This window comes from Odontomachus brunneus, unplaced genomic scaffold (genome assembly GCF_010583005.1).
Source record: "Odontomachus brunneus isolate Ranch 3 - 2012 unplaced genomic scaffold, Obru_v1 Obru_scaffold_005, whole genome shotgun sequence".
In the NCBI taxonomy this organism is placed as follows: Eukaryota; Metazoa; Arthropoda; class Insecta; order Hymenoptera; family Formicidae; genus Odontomachus; species Odontomachus brunneus.
In genome coordinates, this window is record NW_022639455.1 from 1,030,563 (window position 1) to 1,053,125 (window position 22,563).

Consider the following 22,563-nt stretch of genomic DNA (forward strand, 5'->3'; position numbering starts at 1 on the left):
GCAATATTAATACTTCCCCAGGTGGATATTGTTAATCCTCTCGTTTTCCATTATCGCGGAAATTGTGCGATTGCGCGACTGATGAAACGCGTTGGGACAAAGGCTTGCATCATCTCCAAGTCGGACGTATATGGTAGAGAAAGAGAGAGAGAAAAATATACATATATATATAGGATTAATATAACACAGACACACCTGTAATCTCGATCGAGAGTGGGTACGCGAAGAGTGATTGCGGGTCGTCTGTCAAAACGAAATTTATTGAACGTGTTAGCCGCGACAGTGGGCGGTCGACGTGGCTTTTCTCCTGGTCAGGTGCTTGCGGATGATGAAATTCTCAGCATAAGACGCGTAAACGGTGCAACATGCGTTAAGAAAAGAGTTTCACAAATCTCCACGCTCTCTCTCTCTCTCTCTCTCTCTCTCTCTCTCTCTCTCTCTCCCCCCTCTTTCTCTCTTCAAGTGCATAAAGTTCAATTCAAGTGACCTGGATTTTTGGAGCTGCTGCCTCTCCATTTGGTAATCTTTAATTTCTTTGATAACGATTGAATTAACGATGAAAACTAGAAGCTACTCAGCAATTGCGCTTCTCCACAGCATTCTAACTTTCTATCTTGGCAAGGAAAATTTCAAGTCTTCGTTTATCTAATCTATCTTCGTATCGAATTATTTGCCGAGTATACATTGCCAACTGCGCGTTTCCTGATACTGCATTTCTTCTCATGCGCAAGATTCAAGATACACTCGATGAAAAGTTTGAAGACAAAGCCTCGTAGGAGCGTGTTACTAAAGACGTATTGTGCTTTCAGATTTTAATCGCGCTCAGCACGGTGAACCTCTCGGTAGTCAGTGAACTTGTAAAAAGAGAGCAGTGTCATCGTGACACCATTCGTGCACATACGACATACTTGTCCGCAGATCGAAGAGGATGGATATATGAACGACGAGATCGTCAGATAACTCATTTGAATTCATATAACGTTGACGTGTCGTCCCGAGCCGAACACCGCTTCTCGTCCTCGCCGATGGGAATTTGTTTGCGCTGCTACTAAGTAATTATGTTTCCTGACCCGACTCGGTTGGCTTCCGTTCTCGGTAGATTCCGTTGAAATCCTCCCGTCCGCTAAAAGTTCCGCGCGGTACGGACTTGAGCGATTAAGGTTGATTAGATCGTAACTTCCCTTTTCATTTACTGACGCTTTAAAGAGATCGCGGTGTCCGTGAATATTTATTACTCGCCACAATCAACCACGTTTCTTTTCACGTTGCTTTCACCGTGGAAATCAGAAATTGAAATCCGTGAAACGGGAAATGGCACTCCGCGCCGCTTTAAAAGAGCGACGCTCTTGATTGAAATTTTCAACTAAATCGAGAATCTTTCTGTTTTCAGTTTAATTTTTTGTCGCGCGACAACGAAGGTAATTATTTCCAATGTGGCTCTCTTGCATACAGATGACATGATGATTCCGGTGTACGTTGTATGAAATTTGCATTTTAAAAAGTATCTTTTTCATGCGAACGATCCTACATGTGAAAAAAGGTGACATTGAACGTCCACTAGCGTTACATGTTGTTCTCAGAATTTATGAATTCGATATATTGTGACATATATTACGGCAATCAGTATCGAGAATTCTCACGTAATTGTCGCGATGAATGTGGAAAAGCGGCGCAAGATGTAGAGACCGGGAGACGTAAAGCGCGCGTGCTTTGATTCATTGAAAGTCTGGCATGCCTCATTTCCAGGTAGCGTATCATATCATATCGTATCGTATCATATAATTAATATACTCGACGTATTCGCGAAAAACTAAGCAACCTGTGCGACAATTTCCCTTTTACCTTGAACTTATACTCAGCTGGTGTTTCGACGAATCGCTCGAAAGCCGCGGCACGCGAATACAACGCAAAAACCGAAGTCCTACTCGAGAAACCCGGGTTTATCGATCGGTCTGCGCTGTGTGCAGCGCGTTGCTCACAAAGTGGAGTTTTAGAATGAATCAGACGACGCGATACACTTATTTCCGCGTCATCCGCAAAACATTCGTTGCTTCACATCTCTCGAAATTCCGCGCTAAATCTTATCACTCGCTTGACCTCCGCACTATCGATCGTCGATTTTCGTCAAATTCGGCGTAGCTCGCACGCTGCCACGTCATTTCCACGGTACAATTTCGCTAATATATTATTCGCTCCGCTAATCCCGCGTCAACATTGATTGCATTACTTTTACACTCGAGCTGTTTACTCCTATCCCCGTTTCTGTCTCTCCGATAAATAATAAACGTGCTGACGCACCTACTTTGATTGGTTTTCAATTAAGAAATGTTTGTAATTTATGCAACGCACTTATAGGAGAATTCATCCCAAGTAATGAATCTTTTATCTCTATTTCGGTTCTCTTCTGTTTATTATTATTAATATTATTATTATTGTTATTATTATTATTAATATTATTTATATTTAAATTTATATTTATAATCATTATTTCTGTATGCGTACTCTGAGAGAAAAAACATATAAATATTAAATAATATTTGCTCGATGGGTGCCAATACATATTTAACATATGATAATAATAACATGTGATATAATAATAAAACATGTTTTAAATGAACTCAAAAAAAAAAAAGAGATACGGTGATGACAATTATACGAGTTGCGATATTTTATGCAAAATTAATATATATGGTTATACAATTTTAATACAGTTGTTATTTTAATTGAAGCTTGAGTTGCGATAACTACCAAATAGTTACCAAATAGTTTACTCTAAACACTCAATTCTTATATGCAAAATTGTTATAGTTTTATGTTTTGTATAGTTGCTATTACTATGTTTTCTTTCTCTAAGTGTACGAAAATCTACATTTTCTTGATACTTTAGCTGCTCAAGCAATTGTTTATTCTATTTGAGTAAAAGAATTTAGATTTAAACAAATATGTTATTGATAGCCAACGAATAAATATCTTCTTTTGTTTATGTTTCTTCTCTCAATGTAATATTATTTATATCATGTACTGAGAGAGAAGGGAAACACGACAAAGTGATCGCGATTTCCTTTTTCTGTAACTTCTCTCTGTGATCAATTATTTATTTCCATTTTTCCGCGAGTTGTTTATTTTTCGTTTTTCCTTTACACATTCTTCGAAAACTTATGTTCTAGGAATCTCGAAAAAGATCGCGCCTCCGTTCTGTCTCGTCTCTTCTCCGGGAAATTCAGCGCACGGGGACCGTTGATCGAATTCGGACGGTTTCCGTGGATTCGATTTTCCCCGGGTTTCCCGGTAAAACTTGCGGCGGGCGTATACCGATAAAGAGCTCCGTTATGTATGTACGCCAGCGACACAACGACGACGACGACGACGACGGTGACGGCGACGGCGACGGCGGCGGTTTATCCGCGAAGGTGATGAGCTGGTGGGGCGGGATCGATATAAAAGTCGCGCGCCGCGCGCCTCGAGGTCAAACGTAAGCAGAAGCTCGTGAGAGAAGAGTCCGCGATCAGTTAGTTACTTCGCTTTCGCGACAACTTTCCACGAGCGTTGCATCAGTTTGCGTCAGAGCGAAGTCAAGTGAAAGCGTCTCCGAGACACAGCGAGAAAGAGAGAAAGAGGAAGAGAAGAGCAAGACACTCGGTGCTTCGTGATCCAGTGGATTAATCCCGAAGACCGTCCAGCAAAAACACGGAAAATTCGTCCCTCAGGCGTTACCGAGGCCACGAAAATTCCGACATTCAGTGAAGTGTGCAAAAGAGGCGCATTAAGGATTAAAAAACCGCCGAACGAGCGACCGGAGATACTGACCGATATGACTTGCTGCCAGGAACCACGATCCTATCACGCGCAGGCCGCGATGACCGACAGGTAGCTATCGCGACACACAAAACGCTCGAACGTTTCACCGCTTCCACGTGGCCATCGCGCGGCACTTTCGTACATGGCGGAGCGTGTGCGAGCGCCAAATTTTTAAATGCTGCGGCGCGACGGTCACGTTCCTCTCGACGGCGATAAAAAGATGCTTGTTCACGGCTCGGGATAGTTTTGATTGATCTCTTGTGCAATTTCTCGCGTGTCGCGCGCTCGCGAGATCACTTTCGCGATTTGTGGCTTCGTGACTTTACAAAAACCGCTTATCGAGAATAATCTGCAAGACTTGTAAAGAATCATATATATATATATATATATATATATATATATATATATATATATATATATATATATATATATATATATATATATATATATATTTATGTATATACATTTCAAGTTTCTTCGCAAAAATCAGATATAAATTCTAACACTTGGAGGTCGGTTCTTTGAAAGAAAAAAATTGTTTGCGTCTTCGACGCGAGTCAGGGAAAATTCTTATCATTGTTTAATTAAAAGACGATTATATCGTGCGCGAAATCTGTCGAGTCCTCGACGTTGCGAAAGCTATTATCCGATACGGCCGATAACAGTTGCAAAACGATCATCCGGGATTTTCCGCGTATTCTGCAAAGAACCTCTTCTCATGAAGAAGGGAACTAACAAGTCGTGGAGTTTCACGCGAAATCGCCATTCGTCCCGGGTAATCCCGCACGCGAGTCGTTTCCCGAGCATCGCTTTACGCCGCAATCGAGCGGACTTACATAACGGCACGTTGCGACGCGGATGATTGATCGAGAATGGCTTACAGCGGAAAATCGTCGTCGTGGTGCGAGCAGAAGGGCATCGGCTGCCGCCAGGGCAGTACCATCACATGCGGCATGTTGCCGACCTTGCGGATATTGGCCTCCCGAGGATGCAACAACCAAAACATCGTCTGTCTCGTGCCGTTCGACGTCGAAATGGACTCAGCCAGTCACCTGCACATGATTCTGCTCGAAGCTTATTGTCGTGAGATTGGGATCAAGGTGCTGAGGGTGTCCCGGGAGAAAATAGGCGTCTACCTGTGTCCAGGTAGCACAGACACCTCGTGCGTTCTAATTACAAACGACGATCCATTTTTCTTGGAGTCGCCGGAGTGAAGTTTGAAGACCGGCCCTTAAAGAAAATGGAAACTACACGAAACCGCCGTGCGCGGTCCTTTATGCAATCGTCTAAGGCATCGTTTGCTGAGGAGGACGGTTGTCGCCAAGGAGATCCTCCATTGACCAAGGACGAAGGGGAGTTTATCAGTCCGGCACGCGACGCGTACGTGTGTGTGCGCGCGCGCCTCGTCAGCAAGAGTGCTGATAATCGGACATTTTTGTCTTGAAATCGCGAGAAACGACAGATCTCTCGCGATTTGTCGTTAGACCAGGAACGTGTCACGCGAGTGATCTCCCTTAGGGGAGAGCATCCGGTGATAGCTGGATAAGAAAGTGTTAATTAATGTATGTAACGCGTGTACAGTAACACTCGATTGTTTGCGATTTGTCGTGAAGCGAGTTAATCTTCACTGTGTGTACTTTTTGTAAACCTCGACGGCGCCAAAGCGCGCCTCTCGAAGAGAGTTATGTATTTATGCAACACACATTACCTGATAATAAGATTGTATATCAGATTAATAGACAAAAGGGATCTCTTTTATTTTCCTTGCTCCACCTCCTTATCGTATCTTATATTGTAACTTATAAGCGTAACTTTCTATCTCGCGACCGATAATCTCGTGCCCGTTTAATTCATTGAAACTTATTCTTATAGCTTGCTAAGTACTTAAGGAACTCCAATATCACTTCCATGGAGGAGTTAAAAATCCTGAGCGTGACGTGAGTAGGTACACATTCAAGGATAAAACGTACACAGTTATACGCGGATCTCTCGTTTCGGGCGATTTTTATAGAAAATATTTTAGGAACGATCGCTTCTGTCAAATAAATTCCAATGTCTCTCAGTTCTACCTGATAAGAGGTCTTGCTGTAAATGTGTTAGTGTGTTTTTGCGCGAGGCGAATCGCTGGATCGCACTTTCATCATGATTGTTCCTCCGACAGACCCACAGCCGAAGTTACCTTTCATTTTTTCGGGAATTCCGATGACGGGGATAAAATCCGGGAGTCGCTCAATCGACTCGTGCAGCGCCGACGTCTCAGCGAAATCGCGTTGGAGTCCACGCACTTCACATTCCAGCAGAAACCTGCGCTCAAATTGCAGGTAATGTCTGGAATTTTTACAGGACATTGTAACACCGGAATGTCGACCGTAAAATACTTCGATAATGCAAATATTTTCGATAATCAATTAGATCTTCACAATCAAATTTCGGAGAGATAGCAAAGTCTATTTGAATCTAAGTCAACAAGTTCAACTCAGTGTACTCATTAAGATTAAAATCAAGAGCGCAACTTGACTGTTGTATTGAGTTTGAGCACTTTTTAGAGTCTGCGGATTAATCAGGTGAACGATTATGATGTTCACCTGGGAGATCAGATCGTCTTGTCATGCGCTGCTCAAGGGAGCTACGGCATAAACTTCACCTGGTACAAAGACAGCATGTTGGTGAACACAAGCAAAGCCACCAGGTATATGTTTCATTCAATTTTAATCCAATTCTTTCCAATAACAATCGTGAAATAACGATATAAAATAATATCAAACGTTAGAACACTACGATGTTTCCTCATTCTTTGAAAAACAAAGAAAATGCTCTTGACTCATGTGTTCCATTCGCTTTGCCGTTTTAGAGAAATTTGGATCAGCAATTTGCCGAACGACGGCTCGGATGTGTACACGTCGGTGTTGACCATCGAGAAGGCAACCCTGCTCGACGGCGGTCAATACACGTGTCAAGTGGTGGATTGGGGTGTGCAGCAGTGCAAGAGCATCTACATCGAGATCAGGAATGAGCCAGACGTGAAGGTGGTACCGATGAGCGCCATCGTAGAGAAAGTAAGCCGCGATTATTAAGCCCATTGCAGACATGCGAGGTCGAAATCGCGAGAGAGAGACGTATACCAATATCGTCAGACTGTTGTTTGCAGGGCAGCAATATTCAACTGACATGCACGACGCCCAACATGCGGAATATTGGAATCGGCTTCGGTTGGACGAAGAATCGTGCTCTGCTCAAGTTAGAGCCCGGCCATGCAATTTGGGAGGATCTGTACCCAGCGGGTAGTATCCTGAAAATCACTAACGCTCAGGTAGAAGCGTATTGTCTTCACGTCGTAAATATTTCTTCCGCTGTATTTCATTTCTCTTTGCCTTTCTTCCGTCTCTTCAGGATCCTTTCTGGATCGTCCTCTCAGGATCGTAACTAATTCGCTGCTGATCGAATTCAACTTGTTCGATTGTTTCAATGGCACGTTTGGTATTCTAGAAATCCGCGATCTACACCTGCAACGTAGCGCACAAGTTCATGTCCGTACGAGTCGAAGTCATGAATCGAACACTGATACCGATCTGCCTCGACGGGAAGTCTTGGGGTCTGCAATGGCCAGACACCGCTCCGGGATCGGAGGCGTTGCTGGAGTGCCCTCGATACTTCGTGGGTCGACGAGTCTCCAGACTTTGCTCTATGAAGGACGCCACTACGCCCGAATGGCAGATACCGGACTTTTCGTCTTGTTTGTACAAGGCATTAGTCTCTCCTTACAATAACGTGAGCACTTTGTTTTCATCAGCATTTTACATTCGGTTTGTGATGACTCACGATGACTTTAGAGTACAACGCATCGAGGCAGCCTTGACCGATAGCACGGAATATCTCTTTAGTAAATTGCTATACGTCGAACGTCAAGCGAGTCAACATGGATAAATTAAAGTAATATTTTTCGATGCGTCACTAGTTACGTTTCAATATTTATGACAACGCGTAACAAAAGTATCTCAAAGAGAGATTTATGATGACTTTATATAAACAAAGTTGAAATATGAGAATATAGAAATGTACTTTTTAATCAAAAATATTAATATTTTAATTCGCAAACATTGACTGGCCTAGTTTGCTAAAATTTACTAGATATACTCCGAGATTTTTATCAATATGATGTATCTAATGTTTAACTTGATCTACTTCGCAGTTTCAAAGTCTAACATTGGGTTACCAAAATACTACGAGTTCGGAGACGATCCTCGCTTTCAAGGAGATTCTGCGCGATCGCGGATTGCCGCTCTATCCCGGCGAAGGCGATCGAATAATGGGCATGTTGGCGGAAATCGAGCGATATCAGCACAATATCGACCCGCTCGATGCATATGTTTCCGCAGAAGCTCTGACTCACATAATAAATCGTGTATTGAGCGACGAGTACTCAATCTTAAGTCAAGAGGTAAAGATGACGTGGAACTTCGGAAAGAGAGTTGTAGCTCTGAGAACACGAAGCAATTTTGAATGAAACAATGGGGATGTGACAGTTATTTATTCAAAATTTACACACATTAAAAAAAATTTTTATTATTCAAAATTGTGTCGTGGGTTTAAGATTATTCTCCTTTTTGCAACTTATCTTGACTCGGTTGGACTTCTACTACAAGTTAATAAACTTGGATTTTTAGAAGTTGTCGTTGCTGCTTCATCTTACGCAACGAAATTTAATCCACTGGTCTAAGCAACTGAAACATGTGTGCAAACATTTGGCTCTGTCATCCATGGTCGTAGATATTCAGCAATTGCAGTCTCACAACGGGGACAGTATCACGCATTCTCTTCAGATGCCTTCGACCGAGCATGTGTAATTATTCTCTGCCTCTTTATCAATTTCATTCTAGGATATGCGTTTTTTCTATCCATATTATACATCTACATTCTAAAATTGTTTTTATGACATAAACTATCGTTTATTCATGACAGATATCCTGATTGGTACGAGGATAAAGTGGCTGTACGATTGTGGAAGAAGAGACAGCGCAATGTAAAGTCTAACAGCACGTTTACCGGTATTATTATCGTCTACAAAAACATGTCGCGTTTTATACCAACGGCGTACGTTACGGAGCTCGAGTGAGTTTACTCAATTAGTCACTGTTTTATGAAAAATCGACGAGTTCGCTTCAAAAGTGACCTAACAATATTTTAAAGACTTCATGAAACGATCAATTACAATTAGTTGAATCAATAGCAATAAATATGAGTTAAAATCGAATGAAATTTTAGCGATGGCACGGATCTCGAGTTTCGCCTCAATTCTCGAGTGATTAGCGTTGCAGTACCTTCCTTCGGAGTCGATAAATACAGTAAGATATGGGTCGACCTACAAATCAGGCATTTGCAAAACCAAACGAGTTCTTGGAACACGTCGTGCGGCTTGATGGACAACACTGGGTCATGGGACCTCAACAGTTGCATAGCGAACACGGCGTTCGGCGACCTCACGACGCATTGTCTGTGCCCTACCGCGGGCACCGTCGCTGTTTTCTTGACAACTCGCGCGGTAAAAGTAAATATAGCTCCAATTTAAGAAATGCGATATCCTCTTATTGTTACTCATATTTTCCAACTGACGATAATGTTGAGAGAAAGCTCTGTGTTAAAAAGATTTCGTTACAAGTGTTAAGATATTGCGATACTTAACGTAGATTTATAACAAACCTTTTCAACGTTATAGGTCGTACTGGCAAAATCAGAACAGACCACGTTCATTATAATATTCGGATGCAGCAGCTGTTTAGTTCAGTGTTTGTTGTCTGTCTTAATATTGGGTGCCTTTTGGTGGAAACACAAGAGCTGGCTGAATTTCTTAAAGCTCCAATGCTGCGGCGCAATAATCGGCGCGATGGCCATCTTCATTTACGCCGTTCACAGTAATTTGCCGGAGGTAATCATACCGCTATTTCTGCTCAATGGATTCTATTTTGTATTTCACGTGCCTCGGTTTGCTTTGAGAACATCTTCCTGCGATGTCTCCGAATTATTAACTCTTCGCTATCCGTTTCAGTCATCGTACTCGCTCGTGGCGATCGGATTAGAAGCGTTTCTTCTCGTGGGCATGTCCGCGCCCATCTCCGAGGCTCTGATAGTGTACGCCGAGCTCACACAACTCCGACAGAGTCAACACCTTCAGCCGACAGTTATCGCTGTGATAACCGGTGAGAGTTGCATTTGTTAATTATCCAATCATATGTTAATTATCCAATAATTGTGAGAAGTTGTGAAATCACGAGATCTGTAATTTCTAAATGTATGAGATGTCTTCAATCGTCAATCCAACTGCATTTTTATCCCCAGGTGTCCCAATCTTGGCTGTGTTCGCGACTGAACTTACGCATCAAAGTACCAGATTGCGACACGAATCCTGGTGGCTCATTTACGGCAGCGGCGTCTACAATATATTCGTCAGTTGCGCTACGATGATGTTTCTGGTGTTCATATTGCTATATATGGGAGTGCTTCACAAAGTCCACACGTTAATGGAAGAGAATATGATGAAAAGAGAAGCAATAGAAACAAGGTACAGATACAAATCCACTGTACGTTTGTAGTATTTGGGATAGCCTACTTATAAATCATTGCTATCATTCTTTATCGCAGGATACGAATATTGCACCATGCAGCTATTGTCATATGCGGCATCATCGCCATGGAGTCGTCGTCTATTATCTATATAAATTCCTCGTCCATAATCTTTCACTACGTATTTGCCTCTTTATCGTTCGCTTTGGTGAGTATCGCGCACTACTAGTACGTAATAATTACACAACAGTAGCTATATAATTACTACATTGTTGAACGGCATTCAACGGCATTAACGTAATTTTCTGTTGGCGCAGGGCTTCGACATAATAATCGTGTACATTGTTAATGCTGAGATTGCGATTATCAGGCCAATGCTGCGGAAAATCAGGTGGAAGCGCACCGTGGACGAGGAGCATACATCTGAGCCCATCAAAGGTATGGTATTGTTAGAACTCGACTTGCTTTCTGATCTGTACAGTAGTTTCTGATCTGTACAGGATATTCTATCATTATTATTATAATCTCTATATGACATGATATTTGTTAGTGTGCTCGAAAGGTGACGCAGAAATGGAAAATGATTCGGCAACACCCCCGACGGCCTTGTCGATCTCTGGTGACCCGTACCGGGAAGTACGCGGGATCGCCGCGGGTAGCATCGACATGCGCGAGTTCGTATCCGAGTCATCGTCCGTCTATTCCAGTAAATCATCAGCTGTGCCCGCGACCAGCAGATTTCTGCCAGAAATCCGGGTGGATCATTCGGACGACATCGATCTCGAGAACTACAGCACAAGTCCGCGCAAGTATCAGGAACCGGTGGCGGTGTTCGACCCGACCACCGCGGCGAGCACGTTCTCGGCGCACCGTGGCTCTCATTGTCTCGTCAACGACGCGGTTAACTACGGCGTCAACGAGTGCTGTAGCTTCCGCGGTGGCGGCAATGCCAACGGCGGCAGCGGGAACGGTGACCTCACCAAGTATCGACAAGGTGACGGCAAGGTGTTCTTGCCGACGAGCAGCGTGTCGTCGACCGACTGCCCGTCGGCCAAGGTCCTCTGCAGCGCCGACGTGGAATCGCGGTTGAGCGCGATGCCGGATGTCACGCTGGCCGTGAAGAACGACGTCGAGCTGCTGGCGAACACGGAACTGAAGAGCCGAGATCTCGCGGTGAGCAGCGCCATGCCAGATATCGCCAACACGAGCGAGCGCAAGCAGCCCGACGGCGAGGAAAAGAAGACCCCGGAGATCATGGTGACCGCCTGTGACAGCGTAACCAGCGGCATGCTGGATCGCATCTCGCACGATCTCGACTATCTGCTTAATCGCACGCACGCGAAGGAGAGTGCTTGAGACTCTCTCTCGCCTCTGACGGGCTGAGATACGTAGCGAGAAAGTATTCACGCGCTAATCGTGAACCAAGCCAATCAATAGGTTGTTACAATTTGTACAAAGACAGAGTTCGCCGCGGAACTTTGCGCGAGTCGAGCGAATCGTGTATTATTTCAGGTATTCGTTGTTATTTCTCTGTGACAGAGACTCTCATGAGACATGAATTCATAAACGTAAACGTGATATAATCGTATTTGGAAACTAAAAGCCAAAATCTAAGGTACAGCGATGTGCATTGATAGCCGATACGTTCGCATTCGTGATACTTTGTATTAGTAGCAGTAGAAAGTTCTTGACTTTAAGTCGATAGTTTAAGTTTTAAATTTCAAATCGGAATATTTGATAAATAGATCTTATGTGACAACTCCGAACGCAAAAAATCATGAGTAGATCCCGATCAATCGACGATATTCAATACAAAGTTCAATATCCACGCTGAAGTTACACTTTGTATCTGGATGGGATTGGAAAAATGTGCTCTATTATGAATTAATAACATGCAATTCGTCGTTTCTTTTTGTGGTTTCATGAAACAAACCAGTCAAGTAATTCTACCAAGCGTCTGAGTGAGAAGTACGCGCGTTTCTCTAGTGTTACGAAAAATTTTAATCGATAAGAATGTGAGCGTACGGCTATATTAATGCACGCCATTGCACAGTCTTTTCTCGTTTCTTACATTGTCGCTTAAAATCTCGCGCTATTTCGCCAGGCTAAAATTGTACGTAAAATACTCGGCGATAGTTGTAAAAGACCGTGCGGAAGACGACTATCGTCGCGCTCCATCCGTCAAAGCATACATCAAGTACAATCTCGCGTTCTTTCGTGCTGCATTATGGACACTGGTGCTTACGTCTATCGAATGTCGTAAGAAGACTTAACGTCCCTCCAATAAACGAATATCAAAAGTAAATTATACTACGTAAGATTTTAATCGATATGCGACGTAAACGTTCGCGAGCGTCAAAGTGGTGTAGCCTAAGTAATGGTATTCTAAAAAAAAATTTCCGAGTTAAAGTATTTATTTATCACTGTCATCGTACAGCCCTTTCATAATATCCACGAGTCAGTCGTCGCGCGCTTTTCCGTCATTATAATTTGTATTATAAAGCTATACACATTCATTTCAGTTTTGATAATCTACTTACATACTTAAGATCGAAGTGTTTATGTTGTTGTTTGTAGTAGTTACCTCTAGTAGGGTTAGTCGTTTACTTAATGAGAAATGCGTCACTGAAAATCGATTCGACGGAGGTATGAAATTGGAGCAGTATCTCTCTTGGCCAAGCACGTGTTATAAATGCAAAAGACGTAATAAGATCTGTGTTAGTCTGTTAGCACTCGAATATACCTATATGACTAGTTTTCTGTGTCAACAGATTTTTCTTAAAAATATAAAGTATTTACAAGGATTTCAGCTAATTTTATCGAGATTTAATAACCTTGGTTTAATCACATCAATAATACCCAAGTATAGTAGGGCCGTGGCTTCATCCGAGTTACCACCGAAGATCTATTTGAGCCGGTATTATATCGCGATCTGATCTATATATGGAACTAAAAAGAAAACAGTACAGTAAACGAACGAGTACGCCAGTGTCACCTTCTCTCTACCCTCGGCGAACGTTCACATTCGCTCAACTCTTACGCAGACTTTACGATACATTGAGTATTTTGGCGAGAGAACGACAAGAGCGGTGAGAGAACGAAATTCTCCCGAAGGAATATTCAGGCTCCCATTCGGTATTTTCTTTAATATTAATCGATTTTATCGTTGACTGTACAAAAGGATAATTTTGTACGCATGATTAAATGTCGATTTCTGTCGATTGATAGATGCGAAATAAATGTCACGATAAACACAGTCATCATTTTGAAATGCAGGATATACAGTTCCGAGAAAAGGGTTCTTAATTTTCCAACCTTCGCAATTCTACGAGACAGTTACAACCGACCGACGTGGTAAGCTTTTCCTCTCTCTCTCTCTCTTCCTCTCTCATAATTGCATCCCGATGAGTAGATTACAACAGTTAAATATCAAATCGTATACACAGTTGCGTGTATACGATACGAACCAACCAGCGGACTTCTAACTGCTCTCTTAATCGTACAATCACAAGTATTTGGTCTTTTTTACATTAGATTCATACATTTTTAATTTATTCGCATACCTATATAATGTAAAAAAACTCTAGAATACATAAAACCGATGTAATTTGACAATAGAGCTGTTACCCCCGACAAACTGAAACGAAAGTAAAGACGCTAAGCGATTCCTAATTTTATATTTTTTTTGCAGTCATAGCTTAGAGGTGTAGCCACGGCACCCTCCCATCTTTACTTCCATTCTCCTTCTCCTCTTTCTCTTCTCTCCACCCTTCTGTTTACTTAAATATAAAAATACATAGCCAGTCTATACATAAAGCGTGCAAAGTGGCACAGTGAACTGAGTTATCAGACGTCCTGGATGGTTAACTGCCGCTTTCGGTGATCGTCGGCGGTTCTGTCTCGTCGTGAAGCTTACTCGTTTTGTTACTTGACACGGGTATACCTGAGGTTTTTGGCAGCAGGTTAGTTGCACTATCACTATTGGACGCTGCGGCGGCGTTGCACACGGAATTGTCGAAGTGTTGCAAGCATGGAAATTCCGGACCAGGCAGCAATAGGGTGGTTTGAGTAGGAAGATTGGTTAACGATACCATTCCCGGCGTTACCATTTGCTTGTTAAAATATCTCCTCAATGCCTCTTCGATTAAATTGGCTATTTTATCACGATCATTCTGCAATATAGTCATGTGTAAGATGTATGCCCTAATTACAAGCATTTTGTCGGCCAAATTAGAAAACCGCCTAACTTACAAAATTCCAATTTTACGGAAGAGCTAAAAAACTGATTATTTTTTGCGAAAGTTATAAGTTTTTTGGTTCTCTTGTAAAATTGTAATTTAGTGAATTAAATTTTCTAATTTGGCCCACGACTTTGTAAAATTTCTCTTATTCTCTTTCTCATAGTTACAATCAATAATTATTAAAGATTTTTACATTTTCAAAGGCGAAAACTGTTATACCAACGAGAACCAATGCAAGTTAAACGTAAGTAAGTTGAATTTAATATAAATATATATACAGCTCGTTTCATTAAGGAGCATTCTTAGTTGCGACTAAAATACATGATTTCTTATATGATTAATATGAGGTTTCCGTAATATTCTTGGAGAAGCAATAATTAAAAGGAATTAATTTTCGTTTGTAGTGTTCCATGTTGATTCTCACTGGTCTGTTTCTTTTCTCTTTTTCTTGTAGATCGTAGACTTGCCGATAATACAGTATACGAGAAAAAACTTACCTCGTTAATAAAACCAAAATGTACAAGTTCCTGTGCAAGAAGCATCGAAGTATCCGTTTGGCTCACAGGACATGTTAACTGTCTATTCATCTTATCATCCATTCGTAACAATATTGTCATCTGTAAGACATACATAAAGAGTGCTTACTCGCTGTTTGCGAGCCGTTCAATTAGAATACTCTGTATACTACTTACAAGTAATTCACTACTTTCTTCTCTAGGCTTAACATTACACATCATATTAACTACTCTTCGAGACTCCACGTCCACGGGCTCAGGCGTAACCGATTTAACCGATTCTGTCACCTCGGGCGATATCGCCCTTGGTCGAACGGGCGGCGGTAATTTCGCCATAAATGCAGTCAATGGATATATTCCATATCTAAAATATGAAATCGTTTTGATCATCAAGTGATCGAAAGCAAATAATCTTGTCTGACGTACACATGACTGAGATAAACTCACTTTACATCCTCAACAAATTTTTCTAATTTTTCCGTAACGGGGATATCACTTAACCGAATTTGCTGCGGGGGCATTCCTTGATATTTTATTTCGGCAACTACAGTGTCTGGTCCATATAGCCTTTGCAACACTTCGTCCGTGATTGTTTCCGAAATGTTGGCTATAAAAAACAAACATGGACGTATGAGTCATGATTAAAGTTGTCGTGAATATCCTTGCGGTTCTATTTTAGCGTAATCGCAAAATAATAAATAATTCAGTCATATCTTATAGAAGAAAGTTACTCCTCAACCTACTGGCTGAATTGACCAAGGCGTGCGCTGCGAGCAGCTTAAGAGAGTGTACTTCGAACAGAACCGGGTGGAACAGCAACTCTCTCGCACTCGGTCTACTAAGCGGGTCCACCTGAAGACATTTACGAATAAAGTCTTTTTGTTGAACATCGTCTAAAGATTCTATTGTCTTCCGGATGTTCTCTTCGGTAACAATTGTACCCGTATCACCGTTTCCCTGAATTTCCAGCGCGGCCATTTCCAGAGCGCACATCCCGAATGAATAAATATCAATGGCTGGTGTGACAGAATCTTGAAAGACAATAATAAATTAATCGTACGATCCGTTCATGCAAAGAATCGCAACGAAATGTGTGTACTCACTTCCATATTCTGGGGCCACAAAATGCATATTCTTCATGTTTGCCCTGCAGGTCTTGACATGATGATGTATCGCATCCGGTGCCACTGTAATTAGAAGGAGATTATTGCAGTTTTCACAAGACACTCCGTCCCAAGCAAAGCGTCAAACATAAAAATGACATATTAATGTGAAAGTATTCGACGATGTGTTAGAAAAACTTTGATTGTGGGGCAGCCACCAGACAGGATACTGCATGTAATGCGAGTCAAAGCACAAGACTCGTGTAATCTTCGTTCTCGTATAGTTTCGGATTCGTTTCTTTTTTTTTTCTTTTTTTTTCTTTTCCGTATCTATTGACGTTTTATATGTCTGCTGGCTACTCAAGATGAATGAATAAACCTCTCTTTAGAAAAATTGTGTTCTGGCTGAAAATTTAATCCTAAGAGTAACTTGAGCCCTCATACAGTTAATAATTCTCGCATGTACAAATGTGAAAGTGTCTCTGAAAAGAGAAACATGTTTACTTTTTTTTTCTTTATGCAAAAACGTACAAATAAAAGGTTATTTCGTTCAAACAAATAATGTACTTGCATATGTTACTCGTGATTACAGTGATTCTGCTATGAAGAGCCACTTTTGTTGAATTGAAACAAGTACGTGGGGAACGGAACCCTCGAGAGGAAACCTTTGAGGAACCCTTTTTAATCGAGGACTGAAAGGGTATGAAAAAAAATAGAAGAGAGAAAAATATTGAAGTACAATGAAAATGCGTGCGCTAGGTGATTGTGAGGAGGACAAAGAGACACACACCGCGAGCGCTTTGCCCTCCTTAATTAAAGTACAATTAATAATCAGAAGGATAAGTAGTGCGACATAGCAGCACTATAACGTAACTAAAATAAATTTTAATTACTTCGCATAATTCTCTTCGTTTAAATGGAACTACTTATAATTAGTATAGAAGTTGTTTACCTCTATGCCTAATTTACTTAGCTGGCAATAGTTGACGACACACAATCTGCCAAATGTTTTTTTCTTGCAATTCACCACCTTTGAGACAATTACACCAATTGAAGGACACCGATGTTGGTGGATTCTATCCTCCGGACCGGTACGAAAGTACGTTTCGTACTTCCTCTCTCTTCACAAAGGCTTTGCTGTGTTTTTTTCATTATCTAGATTATGCCTATTTGCTACAATTAAAAATGAGGACTCAAGTTACTCCTAATATGAAAAGACGGTTTAAACACAATCTTTCTAATGGACTCATGTTACTAACGTTACAATAGAATTATAGGAAAACGTGTTATAATCTAGATATATGAGAAGAGAGAGCAACAATATATACATATATCATTCTAAACACCACTTAAATTCGAACGTAATTCGATGGAATCACATTCATTCTCATGTAGTCACGATCAACATTCTACTCTTAGCACACACGAATTATACACCTAAAATATTTACGCTAAAAATAACGAAATTTTAGCTATATACAAGTGATTAGTAAACATCACGTTTGATGCGCGTTCCTGTTGAATACATATTAGCAAACATGGTTTCACAGTGTTTCGTTTAGGCATAGAAACAGAAAAAAGTAACACCATGTCTTATAGTTGTAATTATTTGGGATAAATTTCTCGTATAAGACACGACAGAGTCAAATGTATTCATTTATATAAAGAAATAAGTATTTTCATGATGTGTGGCGCGTATGCCTGTGTCATTTCAGGGATGCACCTATTCCGACACACAGTAATATCACGCAGTAATAATGGCAAATCATGTTATTCGTCACGTTGCTTATTCAGTCAACAGGCTGACTCATGTAAATCTTATTTACTTCAGCTGAGTAACGAGTAACTAGAAAACACATAACACAATTCCGAGAATACCTACTTCGCCTTGTATTTCATACATATAAGCGGAACGAATACCAGTAAGAATATAGTTGTTATTTCTTTTCTTTGCATTTCTCAGACAATTAGGGATCGCACGGTATAATATTTGCTTTTCTCCCATGAGAAATTACGACAAAACAAAGATATAAGCTTCTGACAACCCTGTGAATGAGAAGATGGGGATACCTAGCGTAGTCTCGTCTTGCTATACAACAGTTACTTTCGTACAGAAAATAACGGATCTGTCGTACGACAGTCTGCATTTTCACAGTATTACCAGACACAAATTCAGATACGACGTATGGATGCACGTTCTATCTGAGTTTGTTTTAAATACAAAACGATACTTCCGTACACATTCTGTATTTTATGTTAGCAGAAAGAGTTCACACTACTTCTTTTGTCTTTCGCTTACACGAGTACTTACCTGAACCAATTTTTACAAGTCCATTATGTTGAATAAATATAGTGTCACAGGTAAGATTCCCGTGGATAATGGGAGGTGAACAGGAATGCAGATAACTGAAACATTACGACATGTGTGATTAAACGCATGAAAGATTAGTTACTCGAAAAAAAAAATATATATATATATATATGTATTGATATTAGGTATCATACGTCACATATTATATTTGTTACCTGAGTGCAGAAAGTATTTGCGTACACCACCGTTTCCACGCTTGTAGAGGCAACTTTTTTACATTGCGCTTTGTTCGTTTTAGGAACTGTTTCAGGGATCCGGATGACATATATTCCGTTATAAATATAACCTGAAGAATAACATAAGGAAAATGCATTTCAGCAGTGCTAGTATAGAGACAGAGGAAACTATAATTTTTATTATAACTATAGTTAACTAATTAATTTATTCACTTACTCGGGGCTTGTCATTGTGAGTATCTGTCCAATACCTATGAAATTTAACAATGTTAGGATGCTCTAGCTGCGTAAGGTTTTCAAAAACGAGCTGTATTTTTTCCTCCTGGGCTTTGAAATTTTTTCTTTCCGAGAATTGCACCTCATTCCATACCACTTCGACTCCTTCCTCTGTATCCATTGCCAAATAAGCACAATCGATTCCCGGAACATCGCTTTGTTCTACCTGTAAGCAAAATCGAATCTCGTATTTTCATTTCCTGGTTCAATAGGTTTGCTACTAAGGTCAAACACTTGTCTACTTTCTCTACAAAAAAAAGGAGCTAAAGTTCTGTTATTACAGATTTTTAGTGTGATACGGTTGTTACTTGACTTTCTTGGACATTATCTATTTACATTCCTTTCCCACTGTAAATGTAGATAAACTGTAGGGATTAAATGAATCATTAAGTATATCTTTATATCTATACTTAGGTAGATAAATATCAAACCGCTAACGGAATCCACATTTCTATTACTGAAGTGTCGTTCCGGATACTATCTAGTTATACCTAGATACACATACCCAGAGTTTATTACCCGTAACAAACCCGGAGTGAGTTTCTCCAAAACAACCTAGTCTGTCTATATAAAACGTATGAATAATATTGCTGTAATCGTTCAACGTCGTTTCCTAGTTCAATATGTTTATGAAATTCATACGCGACGTGTTTTTCTAGAAAAAGAAGTTGTAATGTTTTGCCGCTGAAAGGATCCCTTGTGTGACTCGGCTATAACGTGTCTGGCATAATACATTGTTGTTGAGTGGCATTTAGTGATGTCAGACGAGGTCGGTTAAAGTCAGATATCTCGGAGAGTATCTGTATCATTATCTCAGTACCCGAGTAACCCGTAAATCTATTAACCGTGGCCCGAAACTATGATTCAAGTATCACATTTTTTTCGAATGTTTCTTTTGCATTTCTATTATAAATGTACAGAAACCCGTGAGATCTTGAGAGTTCATTGGATACAATGTAAAGATTTACATGCATATATATCCGAATAAACAGATGCTAAATCGAATTCATGGCTATTAATCATGGATATTTAATTATTTTGAGTACTACCTAAGTACCTAAGTAGCCAAGTACACTCGTATTATAAATGCGTACTGTAAACTGCGAGAAACTCTGGGTGGGTACTTTCAATACAATCTACCAGTGTCTATATATATATAGCATAATGGATTGTATTACTGTAATCGTCCATTTTAAGCGTACTTAAAGTGGCGTTGAAACGATTTCATGCCTATTTACTATTACATGGATGTGACCTTGTCAGGAATCCAAGGAGGGGGAGCGATTCAGAAGAGAGGGTTCGCCGTTGCAGATATTTACGACAATGTGTCCAGCTTACGCTTAATAGTATAATACGTCGCGAATTATTACTATCTTCACCGAAACTCTATGCTCTCTTTCTCCCTCCCTCCCACTCTCTCACTAATTCTATATTTAGAAAGGTGCCTATAAATACTATATAGTAAACAGTATATGTATGTATATATAGTAAATAATAAACTGTATACTGTATAATAGTACACAGTACGAATAATAAGCGATTTTTGTGAGAAAAAATTAGTTTTTGAAGAAATAAATCAACTTAATGTGTACTTAAGACACAAATATGTAATCAAACACAAAAATTATTTTTGTTTCCCAATGTACATACTTCCATTTCAGTGACTTCGTTTTCAGCTCCTCTGGTCGACCCAAAGTTAGTACCTTCGGCTATCGTGGATTTAGAACCTACATATACCTGAAATTGATATATTCTCTTTGATTAACGCAAAATATGTGGATATATATATGGATATGCGAATGTACATCTCTAAATGCGCAAATGCACGTGTGACGCAATCTAATACCTATTTTATGTAAAGCACTATATATTTTTTTACATATGTATATGTGCGTATTTTAATATATTTTTTTTGCATGTATGTGTGTGTATAATGGTGCCAGAAAGCGTTAGTAAAGTAAACATCGCGAAAATAATTTGATTGATTTGCAACTTCGATAATAAGACGTCAGCAGCCTAATTTTAGGATAAGATATGAAAGGGCCTAATATTGGTGAGATGTTTGTGCCAAGAATTCGGTACAAGCTAAGATACAGATGAAGTATGCTGAATAACGAAAGTAGAGACGACAAGAATAACGATATTCTAAAGAAGATATTTTCCGTCGCGCAGAAGCAAATCTCTTAATGATCTAGAAGCTTTTTATAACAGAACCATCTGTGTACATAAGTCCACCTGTATAAATGCAACCTGAAATATATTGCCCTGATATTTATTATGTCATAATATTGAAACAAAAGTGTGTTAGATAAATTCACATCAATGATAGTGTCTCAAAAAGTATTTATAAATAGCAACAAGAGGCATAGAAGCTTAAGTTGCAGAGTGGTTGTATGTTTACAATCTCTATGATAGTTATAGTCTCTTGTGTTACACTATACACTAAAGCATATTATGAAGGATATTATTAAAACATTGATCTGTTAATGGAATAATTAATATTGCAATACATATATATTTTTACCATTATTATGTATAATATAATACACACAACAAAATATCTATTCAAAGGTATCAGCAACAATCTGATACTGCATAGAAGAATTTGTCTGCACGATTCTAATGATTATAAGAATCTAAAATGCGCATAAGTCCCAGCTACTTCAACACTTAAAGTCAATCCAGGATCTAAGTATCGAATTAAGCTTAATCTATGTTTAAGATCTATGTTTAAGAATGATAAATGCGTCAAGGCTGCGAGAGCTGAAATTATCATAACAGTTCTTAATATTCCATCAATGGTACTGATAATGATACTCAAAAAAAGCGAAACCCAAGAACACCAAAGATGTTCAAAGCATATCAGAAAGATTGTTACATATTTTGAACAATATTGCAATATCCTTTGAACTTATAGCACGCTCTTGAAGATTATAAATCGCAGATATGATATAAGCTGCAGGTACAATAAAAGTTAAGCCATGCAAAATTATAGCCATCTATCAGCTGAGGATCATCAGCTGGATGAGAAGGATACGTACTTCTTCCCTACGCTTTAGCCACCGCCCGCATGGGCTCTCTTCCAGGATCTCGCTCTCATCCTCGGAATCTTCACCACTTTCCCGCGGTGACTTGTGCTCTGGGTCCGTGCTGGAGCGGCTCCCGGGCATCACACACGCTTGCGATTAGTTAGAGCGGCAGCGGCGAACAGCAGGCCAAACTCATCGGTGGCGACGACGTAGTGTCTCTCACTCTCGCATCAGGCTGTTGACGCGACAACGACCGGCAACGTACTAACTCAAGATCGAGCGTGCACACGAGCGACGTAGAGTGATAACAGTAGCAACAGCAGCAGTAACAGCAGCGACGTTGGCGTCGACCACGGCAGCGGTGGCGGCGGCGATAACGATAACGACGACGACGACGACGGTAGTGGTTACGGGAACGTCACAGACGACAAACACTGCGCCTCGGTTGAGCGCGACAACACGTAGATACGTGACGGTCCTGAGGCCAAACTGCACT

At 40.4% G+C, this 22,563-nt stretch overlaps 3 protein-coding genes and 1 long non-coding RNA gene across 7 annotated transcripts in view; 3 read left to right on the forward strand and 1 right to left on the reverse strand.

Annotated features, from left to right (window-relative positions):
- LOC116847766 overlaps positions 1-13,160 on the forward strand; it is a 30,587-nt gene extending 17,427 nt beyond the window's left edge. For 2 of the 3 annotated variants that reach the window (XM_032823125.1, XM_032823116.1), the window contains 16 exons: positions 5,671-5,735; positions 5,960-6,119; positions 6,345-6,487; positions 6,650-6,854; positions 6,947-7,108; positions 7,285-7,566; positions 7,988-8,236; positions 8,463-8,638; positions 8,758-8,907; positions 9,061-9,343; positions 9,512-9,721; positions 9,842-9,992; positions 10,132-10,354; positions 10,435-10,564; positions 10,674-10,794; positions 10,907-13,160. In XM_032823125.1, coding sequence (XP_032679016.1) covers positions 5,671-5,735; positions 5,960-6,119; positions 6,345-6,487; positions 6,650-6,854; positions 6,947-7,108; positions 7,285-7,566; positions 7,988-8,236; positions 8,463-8,638; positions 8,758-8,907; positions 9,061-9,343; positions 9,512-9,721; positions 9,842-9,992; positions 10,132-10,354; positions 10,435-10,564; positions 10,674-10,794; positions 10,907-11,712 — 3,516 coding nt within the window. In that variant the 3' untranslated portion in view covers positions 11,713-13,160. The remainder of the gene's footprint in view (positions 1-5,670; positions 5,736-5,959; positions 6,120-6,344; positions 6,488-6,649; positions 6,855-6,946; positions 7,109-7,284; positions 7,567-7,987; positions 8,237-8,462; positions 8,639-8,757; positions 8,908-9,060; positions 9,344-9,511; positions 9,722-9,841; positions 9,993-10,131; positions 10,355-10,434; positions 10,565-10,673; positions 10,795-10,906) is intronic. The other variant, XM_032823133.1, reaches the window with a different exon arrangement.
- LOC116847816 lies at positions 391-3,276 on the forward strand. Its single transcript, XR_004378824.1, has 3 exons — positions 391-519; positions 810-1,746; positions 3,168-3,276. It is a non-coding gene; the product is annotated as an uncharacterized LOC116847816 (long non-coding RNA).
- On the forward strand, positions 3,474-5,543 carry LOC116847806. Its single transcript, XM_032823205.1, has 2 exons — positions 3,474-3,867; positions 4,682-5,543. Exons 1-2 carry the CDS (start codon positions 3,812-3,814, stop codon positions 5,010-5,012), a joined length of 387 nt encoding a protein of 128 aa, XP_032679096.1. The 5' UTR covers positions 3,474-3,811; the 3' UTR covers positions 5,013-5,543.
- Positions 12,753-22,208, reverse strand: LOC116847784 (nuclear receptor-binding protein homolog). Of its 2 annotated transcripts, XM_032823146.1 has the most exons (11): positions 22,080-22,208; positions 20,689-20,775; positions 18,980-19,204; positions 18,742-18,872; positions 18,527-18,621; positions 16,216-16,299; positions 15,856-16,143; positions 15,560-15,719; positions 15,290-15,476; positions 15,095-15,214; positions 12,753-14,528 (listed from the first exon to the last, which is right to left on the reverse strand). In XM_032823146.1, exons 1-11 carry the CDS (start codon positions 22,206-22,208, stop codon positions 14,220-14,222), a joined length of 1,815 nt encoding a protein of 604 aa, XP_032679037.1. In that variant the 3' UTR covers positions 12,753-14,219. The 2 variants fall into 2 exon arrangements, with proteins under 2 accessions (XP_032679037.1, XP_032679048.1); XM_032823157.1 differs by lacking the exons at positions 20,689-20,775; positions 22,080-22,208 and adding an exon at positions 19,320-20,436.
- Positions 22,209-22,563: the final 355 nt, after the last annotated feature.

Bases quoted from the DNA above. Each gene is read 5' to 3' on its own strand.
- LOC116847806 (XM_032823205.1), top strand. From the start codon at position 3,812: ATGACTTGCTGCCAGGAACCACGATCCTATCACGCGCAGGCCGCGATG. The intron at 3,868-4,681 runs GTAGCTATCGCG...AATGGCTTACAG, and splicing joins CAGGCCGCGATGACCGACAG to CGGAAAATCGTCGTCGTGGT.
- LOC116847784 (XM_032823146.1), bottom strand. From the start codon at position 22,208: ATGCCCGGGAGCCGCTCCAGCACGGACCCAGAGCACAAGTCACCGCGG. The intron at 16,300-18,526 runs GTAAGTACTCGT...TTCTAATTACAG, and splicing joins ACTTGTAAAAATTGGTTCAG to TGGCACCGGATGCGATACAT. The intron at 15,720-15,855 runs GTAGGTTGAGGA...TGTTTTTTATAG, and splicing joins CGCCTTGGTCAATTCAGCCA to CCAACATTTCGGAAACAATC.